Genomic DNA, 12,620 nt, shown 5'->3' with positions numbered 1-12,620 from the left:
TCATTCTTGAAGCACCTTATATTTTTGGTAAAAGCTTCTAGGACACCTGCAGGTAAAGCATTCCAATCATCAATTCCCTGAGTTACAAAGAATATTTACCATTAGTTAGTTATCTGCGATCTACCTTTGACTTTATGGGGATTATCTGTCCTACTTATTATAATTATTATAATAATCACTGTCATCTCACTCAAGACGGCTGCCGTTCGACTCCCAGTTAACGCATGTGGAATTTTTGAATGGAATGGCATGTCCCTCTAGCAGATACACTGTACCTGCACCGATACTATGTAGCAAAATCTAATTTGATTTCAAAGTTTTCGAAGTGTAATGATAGATATACTCACTTGAGTCAGGAGGACGACAAGCTGCATATCGTTTGTAATGATCTGTGTTATTGATGGGCGTTGAACAGCTGTAACCACCATTGTAGTGAATCATACTGTAGTCGTCACAGTTCACTACGCCATCATTGTTGCAGTCCTGAGAAGAAAAGAAAATAATAAGATCGTTGCAACACAATTATCCCTGTGTTTCAAATGACCTTCCTTGAGAAATTGTCCAGACTGGAAGTTTCAAAACTTAGGGCTCCTTCACACTCGGTTGCTGCTATCACCGAGAAACTGAGGCCCGGTTGCTCCAACGTATGCTAATTTACTTTAACACTGCTGTTAAGTAGACTTAAAACACAATTTAGCAAAATGACCGTTTCTTCAAGAATTGTTAACACTAACAAATTGTTAATACTTTTTTAAATTTAACATGAAACCAGCCCTGGGTCAAGCTGCTTAACTGCTGTTAAAATTTCAAAATGGCAGCTTCTAGGAGATGTTTGAAGTTCACTGCGGTATGAAGACTACCTATAAACTAAAGAACACAAAGGACGGCCCATACTAAGAAAAAAACTACTTTCTAGAGTTGTCAGAAAATATTTCTACAAAGATACCTAATTATCAAAGCCATAAGGAAGAAGCTAGTACCTAGAAGAAGCTTAGAGTTTCAGACATTTAGAAACTATTCAGTTTCTCCAGTGCGGCAATTTATTACAGTTCTTAAGTATTTTGCTTCACACCCTTTTCATGTAATTGTGGGGTTACTATATTCATGAGTGCAAGACAAGGGTGTTTAGAATAATAATTGAGGCATGTAAATAAATAACGGGTCAAGCGCCAAAATCATAGTTTTGAAATATACGAAAAGTGCTTACATGTAAATAAGACAGTTTGGAGAGGCGAAACACGATACGAGCAAAATATGCATTCAAAGCTTGTATACCATATACACTACTGTATTCTATTTGAATTAATGTTGGTGCAAAGCGTTACATAACTTGAAAAATTTGAAACGATATATGCTCAAACGCGCTAACATGTAAAACGATTAAAGCACCACAGTATAAAGTTCTGCATTTTACTAGGAAAATGCTACTTTTTATCGTCATTAAGGGGAATTGTTTTAGTTAAGTCCTTTCGAATTTCTTTCAGTTTGCCAGTACACGTTATGAGGTAATTTTAAGAGCAATTTACTTCAACAAGTCCTCGTCAAATGATCTTTTTTATGAAAGGCTATAAGTCCTTCCTCCTCTCTCCCGACAGAATCTTTGCTCCCTGAAGTGCTTCCAGCTCGGATTGCTCAAGATCGAACTTTGAACTCTTCCATTGTGTTTAGTGTCCATCTACTTGCATCGCTTCCGGACGTTCATCTGTCACCCCGATGCACTGAGATTTCGAAATATGATTGTTGGAAGTGTTAATGTACCTATCTGTCAGCAGGTGATTTGAAATTAAAGATATCCTCTTCTTAAATAAGAGTCTCTACAGAAGGATTCGACTGTTTAGTTTCCACAATGAGATGCACAAAATCGTTCGGGAATGGCTTTAACAACAAGAATCGCGTGTTTCTAAAGTCAAACATTGTAGCCTAAGCAGGTTAACCAATCCCCGAGAGATACATTTCTTTTTTGTGAGATAGAAGGGTATATTCCATTGTTCTGGCACTTGGCTCACTACCTGACCATCGTGCTTGATGGAGGATGCACGTACCAATTTCTGTATATTTTCAAACCACTTGCAACTGCTCTGATGCTTGGGCCAGAATATGTCTTATTGGCGATGGTGCATATTTTATCCTTAACACGATTTTAAATATTTTGGCGGCTGACCCATTATTTACTTACGTGCTTCATTGTGCAAACAGTTCCTGCTGCCATTGCAGCATTGGTAAGACATTACATTATTTTCCCGGCAGTAAAATAATGCCCGAAAATCTTTCAAGTCTTAAATCAATTAGCATAATTATTTCCTCGGCGTTGTAGGAGCCTTAGATTGCACTCATATAAGAATGTTTTGAATGTTGTGATATAACCGTCCGTTCTTTTATTTTTCAAGCACACGCGCATACATTCAAATTAGATCTACAATAACGTTTGTCTTGTATTCATTATAATAACGCTTTTGTTGCCTCTTGCTGCACATGTTTACGTCTTCGAAGTCTCTGCTAACCATAACCTATAAGAATGTCAACAATGTGTGAGGAAATACAATTTCAATACACCGCACGGAGCGTTGTACGTAAACAAACAAAAGACACTCACTGCCAAACCCGTACAGAAATCTCATGGAAACGCGTTAATTTGTCTTTAACAATTGATTCATAACAAATGGAAATATTTTTGTCAAACAGGGGACTTTAACCGAAGTGTTAAATTAATAACAATTGTTAAGTAAAATTTAACACAAAGTTGAAGAAACCGGACCTGAGTTAGCAAACAGGGTGACAAACTCAAAGGATGTAAACGGAGGAACAGAAGCCAATAAACAATTTTAAGGTGTAAGTTGAAATCTCAGTATCGCTTTTCGTGAACAATTCTGTTTTGTTTTCGCTACATCTTTCAGTATCTAGTGAACTTCACCCTTTGTTAACCTCAAAAGATTGCTCTACATACGTTGTAATATTGTTTGCGAAAATAATGATTGTTTTAATGATCTTTAATTTCTTGCTACTCCTAATGAATACTTTACCAGAGTAAATAAATAAATAAATAGTCTAAAATAATCCAGTTATTTTCTTGGCAGTAGGGTCAAATGACTACTCAGCCAATAACAATTTCATCCTCAATATGTTTTTCTGCCTGTCTGTGTGTCTATGTGTTTGACTTCTTTGCCTTCCCTAACCGTGTGTGCGCCCACAATGGACACTCCCAAGTATCACTCAGGATCGGCCCTTCTGATCCTTAGAGAATACTTCCTGCGGTTGGATGTCTCCGCCACTGGAATGACGTTTCTATTCAAGGCCTTTTCGGCTGTACGCCACCATGTTGCTCTTGGTCGCCTGCGTCCTCTTCTTGGTTTCTCGATTGTAAGAGCTCTCTTAACGGGATGATCTTCATCTCAACGTTGTACGCAACCGCTGTTCCTCCAATTTCTCACGGATAGGGATCGTTTAAATGATCCTGTATATGCTCATTGCGCACTCGGCCCAAGAGGGTGACACCGGCTGACCATCACAGCATCCGCATTTCCTTTATATGCATTTGCTAATCATTGTTTTTTTTTTTTTTTTTTTGCTATTGGCTTTACGTCGCACCGACACAGATAGGTCTTACGGCGACGATGGGACAGGAAAGGGCTAGGACTGAGAAAGAAGCGGTCGTGGCCTTGATTAAGGTACAGCCCCAGCATTTGCCTGGTGTGAAAATGGGAAACCACGGAAAACCATCTTTAGGGCTGCCGACAGTGGGGTTCGAACCCACTATCTCCCAAATACTGGATACTGGCCGCACTTAAGCGACTGCAGCTATCGAGCTCGGTGCTAATCATTCTTCTTTTGCCTTGTCCAACACTCGGAGCCGGTCTGATGATGATGATGATGATGCTTGTTGTTTTAAGGGGCCTAACATCGAAGGTCATCGGCCCATGGAGCCGGTCTAACAACAGCCTTGAGCTTTATTGGCATCCGCCTGTCAGCAAACGTCAGCTGGTCCATCCAACGTCGTCATCAATCTTCGTATCGGTGGTAATAACTGAGCCCATGTACTTCAATTTACTCGTTATTGCCAGTAGTTCACCCGCCAAGAGAATTGTATTGTGTGGACCTTGAACGTCTAGCTTGGCGAAGTTACAGATCTTCTTACAGCTTATTCTGAGTCTTCAAAGCTTTTCTCCAAAGCTGTAAGGCTGCCTCAACCACTTCACCTGCTCCCTCCAGGCCACGAGGAGCATTGTTCTACTTGAAAATCGTTGAACAGGCTCCGCACTGGGGTTGGTAGATCAAGAATCAATATGGTAAAGTGGGACTTCCCTGGCACATCCAGGCTATGTGAATGTGGAATGTAGAAGGTGTCCTTTAAATTGCACTATGAAGGACTTGATAGCTGCGACACCTAATGCCCGTGATTTGGCAAAATTCTGGGCAGACACTATTTGATATCTATTTCATTAAGTACCATTATATCGGGCGAGTTGGCAGTGCGGTTAAGAGCGCGCAGCTGTTAGCTCGCATCCGTGAGATAGTGGGCTCAAACCCCACTGTCGGCAGCCCTGAAGATGGTTTTCCGTGGTTTCCCATTTTCACACCAGGCAAATGCTGGGGCTGTACCTTAATTAAGGCCATGGCGGCTTCCTTCCCATCGTAGGCCTTTCCTGTCCCATTGTCGCCATAAGACCTATCTGTGTCGGTCCGACGTAAAGCAACTAGCTAAAGGAAGAAAAGTACCATTATGTTATGTAAAATGTATGCTTCTGATACAAATAAATAAATAACCAACTAAGGTGATGTTATTTGCATATACAAACCAATAATAAAACTGCAATTATGCATTTATATGCACATACGTCAAGACTATGCACGTATTCCATATAAAAGCACTCATATGCCCTATAAAAATTAGCCATTCGATTTCAAATGGTATGAATCACCTTTATTTCTTATGGGTATATTACACCTTGAAACAAATAACACATGCAAATATGCCAAACACCGCCATCCAGTGATAAGTAGACGGAGACAATAATACTCACTTGACCGAATTTCTTCATATAATTCTTGACAAGCTTACTGGCACACTGGTACTGGCGAGCACAATCTTCATAAGCTAAGGAAACAAGAGGTAATTGATTTAATATCCACATCACATTATAAATAAAGGGTGCTACCCTTAAATCTCGCTGTTTTTCCCTCAAAACTTCATGTTTATTTATTGTGTAGGGGGCTAGTGTATATATAAATATAAACATTCAATTCCCTGTGAAAACTATTCATGACAGAAAATATGAAAAATCACTTTCATAGTACTTAGAAAGAAGGTAGGCATGAGCGCATGCTTTCCTCTGATAACAAAAAAAAGTGTAAAGACTAGTGAAATGTACCAACTTACCTCCAGGTCGTTGAGGGTCATCCTCTGGCATAACAAGACGATCAGCATCGACCCAGAAGACCCTTGAGATCTTGAAGGGTCCACAATAACCCGTAACACAACCTATAGTCATATTGCAGCCTGTAGCAGCCTCACACAGACACCGTAGACAGGGTCTATGGAGATTCGGAACGTATACTATAACACAATGGAAAAACTTACTATCGTTCTGCTCCTCTAAAATCCTGCTAAGATCAGATATCACAAGGAAAACATTGAAATATACACTCATGTTCATAGAAAATAGAACACTTTGAAAGAATAGAGATAGCAAGTTCATATTCATAGGACATGTAAGGTAGTATGTTCTGCAGAAACGATTAGCATTTCAGTCACCTAGGTTCAGCATGTGCCCTGTTGCCGAGTAGGCACTGGGTCCTCCATGGGTACTCAATCAATCAATCAATACTGATCTGCATTTAGGGCAGTCGCCCAGGTGGCAGATTCCCTATCTGTTGCTTTCCTAGCCTTTTCCGAAATGATTTCAAAGAAATTGGAAATTTATTGAACATCTCCCTTGGTAAGTTATTCCAATCCCTAACTCCCCTTCCTATTAATGAATATTTGCCCCAGTTTGTCCTCTTGAATTCCAACTTTATCTTCATATTGTGATCTTTCCTACTTTTATAAACGCCATTCATATTCGTCTACTAATGTCATTCCACGCCATCTCTCCGCTGACAGCTCGGAACATACCACTTAGTCGAGCAGCTCTTCTTCTTTCTCTCAATTCTTCCCAACCCAAACATTGCAACATTTTTGTAACGCTACTCGTTTGTCGGAAATCACTCAGAACAAATCGAGCTGCTTTTCTTTGGATTTTTTCCAGTTCTTGAATCAGGTAATCCTGGTGAGGGTCCCATACACTGGAACCATACTATAGTTGGGGTCTTACCAGAGACTTGTATACCCTCTCCTTTACATCCTTACTACAACCCCTAAACACCCTCATAACCATGTGCAGAGATCGGTACCCTTTATTTACAATCCCATTTATGTGATTACCCCAATGAAGATCTTTCCTTATATTAACACCTAGATACTTACAATGATCCCCAGAAGGAACTATCACCCCATCAACGCAGTAATTAAAACTGAGAGGACTTTTCCTATTTGTGAAACTCACAACCTGACTTTTAACCCCGTTTATCAACATACCATTGCCTGCTGTCCATCTCACAACATTTTCGAGGTCACGTTGCAGTTGCTCACAATCTTGTAACTTATTTATCACTCTATAGAGAATAACATCATCCGCAAAAAGCCTTACCTCCGATTCCACTCCTTTACTCATATCATTTATATATATAAGAAAACATAAAGGTCCGATAACACTGCCCTGAGGAACTCTCCTCTCAACTATTACAGGGTCAGACAAAACTTCACCTACTCTAACTCTCTGAGATCTATTTTCTAGAAATATAGCAACCCATTCAGTCACTCTTTTGTCTAGTCCAATTGCACTCATTGTTGCCAGTAGTCTCCTATGATAACTTGTTGCATGCCTAAAGGTATCGACGCCTATAAGAAGCGTCCTGAGGTATAGTCATCGATGCTGCATTCACCTTGTTCCACAATTCATCCTTGGTGGTTGGCATTGGGTCACAGCGCCGCACCGTCGTTCCACCATATCATACACATTTTCGATTGGCGACAAGACCGGTGATAGGGCAGGCCAGGGCGAAAACCTGACATCCTATGACAACAAGAATAAACGTGTTCATGCAGCAACATGTGGTCGCGCATTGTCCTGCTGAAATATGGCGTCTGCGTTGTCGTGCAGAAAGAGTATGGCTACGGGTCGCAGGATGTCATTCACGCAGGTCAAGCTGGTCTCAGTGCCCTGGACACGCACCAAGTAAGATCTGTCGCTGTACCCAATAGAACCCCACACTATAAGGACTTGAGATGGTGCTGTATGTCTTGCGCGAATGCAGTCAATGTGATGCCTCTCCCGCTGTCTGCGGCGAACCAAATTGCGGCCATCAGTTTCAAACAAACAGAACCTGGAATCGTCCGAAAACACTATCTGCTGCCATTCCTGCCCCCAGCAACGTCGTTCCATTCACCATTGCAGTCTAGCATGTTCATGCACATTAGTCAAAGGTGGGCGGAGAAGTGGACGACGCGCCGGTAACCCAGATCGTAATAAACGGCGACGGACTGTCACTCCTGATAGTGTACGATGTGTTACACTGTTCCACTGTTGCGTCAGAACCGAGGAGGACGCAGATCTGTCCTGTAATGCCATTCGGATGAGGTGGCGATATTCTTGGGGGTCTTCTGGGTGGTACGACCACACCCATCTCATCGTGTTCTACGGCCTTCCGTGAACCATTCTGTACACACCCGTTGCACTGCCGACACACTTCGTCGCACACGAGCAGCAATTTCCCGGATGGGCGCATCACGTTATCTCATGCCAATAATGCGCCCTCTTCCAAAATCACTCATTTGACGGTACGGTTCTCGCATACGTCTGCGAGGCATCCTGCACGTCTGGTCAAGTCACACTGATTCATTACCTTCGGTTTATAGCGACAACGAGAGCCGCAGACACAGGCGGTGGTGCGCCGAGATATCGATATGGACCTGAGGGCTGACATGGTTCAAACGGTAACCATTTCTTCAGAACATACTAATGCACATGGGTTGTGAATATGAACTTCCTATCTCTATTCTTTCAAAGTGTTCTGATTTATATGAACATGAGTGTATTACATTAAGATATTCTAATTTTTGTTGATGTTTGAGTCATCAGTCCATAGACTGGTTTGATGCAACCCTCCATGCCACTCTATTCTGTGCTAACCTTTCCATTTCTACGTATCTACTGCATCCTACATCTGTTCTAATCTGCTTGTTCAGATTCTATAATCTACCACAACGATTCAAACTTCTAACATTTCGCGCTCCGACTCGAAGAATGTCATTATCCATCCTCCTCTTGATTACCCACCCCCCCTCGTGTAGTACCCACCCGGAGATTTAATTGTAGGATTATTTTACCTCCAGAATATTTTACCCTAAATACTTGAAATTATCTACCTATTCCAGAATTGTATCACCAATCTGACATTCAATTCCCTTGGATTTCTTACCTGCTGGCATCAATTTAATCACTTGAAAATGCAAAATAGATAGAGAGGTTAATCGTAACTCTAAGGTAGTTAGTTTCTGGACGAACGAAGACACTTAAAGTAGGTATGACAATGCTTGAGGGTAAACACTGCTCCAAATACGCCAACCTCGCAAGTGGTGGTGGTGGAGATGCTACTTCGTTGGCATGTTGACCTTCAAACTTCAAACCACCCTCCATTTGGGCTGAAATACAAGCCTCCACATGACTCATCCTGTCCGCCAACGTGTTTGCGATTTACTGTTTACATGTTTGGTTGACAAGTATGGAGGACTCTTTAACCACAGCTTCCGAAAATGCGGACTGAGTCGGTGATTATGTTATCGAGGATAGCTACAGTATGACCAGGACACGTCCTTACTAGTTTACAACGGTTAGACGCTCTTAAGAGCCTTTTAATTCTGTCCGTCCCTTCCTCCCTATGCTTTATGGCGACAGTAAACAAATAATTCTTTTTTTTTTTTTTTTTTTTTTGCTATTTGCTTTACGTCGCACCGACACAGATAGGTCTTATGGCGACGATGGGACAGGGAAGGGCTAGGAGTGGGAAGGAAGCGGCCGTGGCCTTAATTAAGATACAGCCCCAGCATTTGCCTGGTGTGAAAATGGGAAACCACGGAAAACCATCTCCAGGGCTGCCGACAGTGGGGTTCGAACCTACTATCTCTCGAATACTGGATACTGGGCGCACTTAAGCGACTGCAGCTATCGAGCTCGGTAAATAATTCTTTCAAAATTGGAACATCCTACCTTGTTAATGTTAACAATGTAAAATTATCCGTATATGCACGTATTTAATGTACGACGAACATAACGTTCTTCCTTCAATCCGCCTAGTGCATCACTCCCTCCAGCCTTTAGCGCAAACTGTGCGCCCCGTATCGCTGAGGAAGTTAATGTTCGCGTGGACTAATGCCCATTTTCCTCAACTGAGAGATATCCTTTCATTGTGTCCTTGGAATTTAACCGAAAATTCCCCCTCCATCGATGAGGTGTTAACCCTTTCCTACGACTTCCCACGTGCTGTAATAAAAACACTGTACCGACCCGGATAGTTAGCACGTGGAAATATCCATGCTGGTACGAGATGGAGGTAATAGATAAATAAAAATTGAAGGAGAAGGCAAGAAGGAAGTTTCGAAAAAGGGGACAAAGTAGTGATTACGTGCTATTTTCGATCATACGCGGCGACCATGCTGACAATCAAACATCAAACCACCCTCCATTTGGGCTGAAATACAAGCCGACTCGCGACACGGCAAAGCGTCCCAATGCTCGAAATCACTCCGGTCCTTATTGTTTCGTTAAAGTTAATATCTAGAACTATTCCTTCAAATTCTCTGCCCCTTTCACTCCCATTATATACGTAAAAGTAAAATGCGTCGGATTCAGTTATATTTTAAGGCTATTACAGTTATCAGGCTGAGAAATGGCGAGCGCCATGCACCGTCCTTCTATCTCGTGCTTCTGCACAGCAGCGCGTGGCTTTCTTCCGGCACGCCGACACACGGGGAAATCCCCTCATCAATGGTGCAATATCCTCTTGGGTATAACCACCTTTTTGGTCACAATAGTTTATAAGGAGAACATCGTCTTAAATTCTCGTTTAACCAAGAGCCTAAAATTAATTCTACGTTGTCCTTGGAGAAATTTTATCCATTATTGGAGGGCTTTTACACTGGCGGCCATATTTCTTTTCCCCTTCTCCTCGAACATACTGTACGCTAATTTGTTGCACAGAAGGGCTGCCAACTTAAATCCAAGTAACTCGATCACACTTCCTTTCCCCTTATAAGTGGAAGATTCCATAGCTTCTATATTACGCCATCCACTGACCTCGACACGTGTACTCCAGCTTCAAGCTCAGGCAACGGAATTTCAACACAAATCCGGTCTCTACTGTAATTTCACCCCATTCTCTTGTAATTTTCTCTAGTTTATAATATTTTATGCCAATGATCCAACCCATTCGGGTTCACCATGCTGGTGTCCGACTCGTTGGCTGAACGGTCAGCGTACTGGCCTTCGGTTCAGAGGGTCTCGGGTTCGATTCCCGGCCGGGTCGGGGATTTTAATCTTCATTGGTTAATTCCAATGGCCCGGGGGCTGGGTGTTTGTGCTGTCCCCAACATCCCTGCAACTCACACACCACACATAACACTGTCCTCCACCACAATAACACGCAGTTCCCTACACATGGCAGATGCCGCCCACCCTCATCGGAGGGTCTGCCTTACAAGGGCTGCACTCGGCTAGAAATAGCCACACGAAATTATTACCATGCTGGTACGAGATGGAGGTAATAGATAAATAAAAATTGAAGGAGAAGGCAAGAAGGAAGTTTCGAAAAAGGGGACAAAGTAGTGATTACGTGCTATTTTCGATCATACGCGGCGACCATGTTGACAATCAAACTTCAAACCACTCTCCATTTGGGCTGAAATACAAGCCTCCACATTGTGTTATCGAGGATACCTGCAGTATGGCTAGGACACGTCCTCATACAAGTTTACAATGGTTAGACGATGGAATCGAAATTAGCTGCCAGCCCAAAAATTTTTTGGAATTCCCGCCTGTCATCCACTATATTTCAGGACGGAAAAGAATTATAGGAAAAAGGAGCATTTTGGACAGTTTTCTAGATACGTTTGGAAATTATCACTCCCATGCCATAAAGTGTATAATAATTTTATTGGCTTTACGTCCCACTAACTACCTTTTTATGATTTTGAGAGACGCCAAGGTATCGGAATTTAATCCCGCAAGAGTTCTTTTACGTGTCAGAATATCTACCGACACGGGGCTGACGTATTTGAGCACCTGTAAATACCACCGGACTGAGCCAGGCTCGAACCTGCAAGTTGAGGTCAGAAGGCCAGCGCCGCAAAGTGCAGTCTGTCCACTTCGACCTTGTTACATGTGGGCCTGACCTCGATTGTGACCTCTACAGCAGAGATATCTTCAATTCTTGCTTCTTTGGATACCGCCAAATCATTTGGTCCGGATGACGTACCCGTAATTGTTTTGAAAGAATGAGCATCGCAGCTAGGTAAGTCACTAAGCATCACAATGAATATGCCATTCTCGTTAGGGTATTCATTTCCCCTGTGAGTGGAAGAAAGATTACGTCATACTAGCGTTCAAGAAAGAAGACAAAATTGTGTTGGATAACTATAGGCCTGTAACCTTATTGTCCCTGACTTCTAAGGTGGCAGAGAAGATCGTGTATAACAGATTATACAGTTCAATTTCACAGAATATTAATGCAGCTCAGCACGGTTTTGTACAGAAACGCTCTACCATGCCCAATATGGCAGCGTACATCAATTTTATTTCAGAATCTCTGGGTAGAAGGCAACAAGTGAATGCTGTTTACATGGACTTCTCCAAAGCCTTTGATTCAGTTCAACATGATGCTCTCTTCATCAATTTGTCAGCACATAGTTTGCGTAGTAAAATCTGATGGTATTATGTCAAAAGTCGTACCATCCTACTTCCGATATACCCCAGGGCTCTTGAATGGGTCCTCTTTTCTTTGTCATATTCATAATATAACAGCATTTATACAACACAGTAATGGCCTTCTCTATGCTGAAGGTCTGAAGATCTTTAGGATGGTAAATAGTGTGTTGGACTAGAAGTTGCTACAGCCAGACTTAAAACTCCTACATAACTGGGGTCAGAGTGGCTACGTGATTTGAATACTTCAAAATGGAATGCAATTACTTTTGCACGTAAGTTTGTACCACTAAATTACTCTTACCACTTATGTAATATTAAATACGCTCGTGTGAATGAAATAAGTGATCATGGTGTGATACTTTCAAACTGTTATGGTCTTTCCTTCGAGAAGCATTTAGACAAGATTCCTAGGTGTTTAAATTACTTGGCTTTCCGAGGAGAAACTGCGCAGAATTTGTTTCTCCTAGAACTCTGATAACTTTGCTTTGAACTCTAATCAGGCCATCGTTAGAATACTGTTGCGACTTACAATACTGTGGTGACATCTCAGCAGTATTTAATACAAAACTTGGAAAGGTTAATGAAATGTATCAGCTACCAAGGTTT

At 41.9% G+C, this 12,620-nt stretch overlaps 2 protein-coding genes across 2 annotated transcripts in view; both read right to left on the bottom strand.

Moving 5' to 3' along the window:
* Positions 1 to 12,620, bottom strand: part of LOC136883237 (lysozyme) — a gene marked incomplete at its 5' end in the record, with an annotated part of 464,330 nt that overhangs the window by 223,193 nt on the left and 228,517 nt on the right. The window lies entirely within an intron of this gene.
* Positions 1 to 12,620, bottom strand: part of LOC136883212 (lysozyme) — a 35,251-nt gene that overhangs the window by 16,387 nt on the left and 6,244 nt on the right. The window contains exons 2-4 of the mRNA XM_067155415.2: positions 5,375 to 5,551; positions 5,019 to 5,092; positions 348 to 483 (exon numbers count right to left, since the gene is read on the bottom strand). Of these exons, the coding sequence (XP_067011516.2) occupies positions 348 to 483; positions 5,019 to 5,092; positions 5,375 to 5,551 (387 nt within the window). The remainder of the gene's footprint in view (positions 1 to 347; positions 484 to 5,018; positions 5,093 to 5,374; positions 5,552 to 12,620) is intronic.

The sequence above is a fragment of the Anabrus simplex genome, chromosome 1, assembly GCF_040414725.1.
Source record: "Anabrus simplex isolate iqAnaSimp1 chromosome 1, ASM4041472v1, whole genome shotgun sequence".
NCBI lineage: Eukaryota > Metazoa > Arthropoda > Insecta > Orthoptera > Tettigoniidae > Anabrus > Anabrus simplex.
Note: the sequence above shows the minus strand (reverse complement) of the source record. Positions and strands in the feature narration are given on the sequence as shown.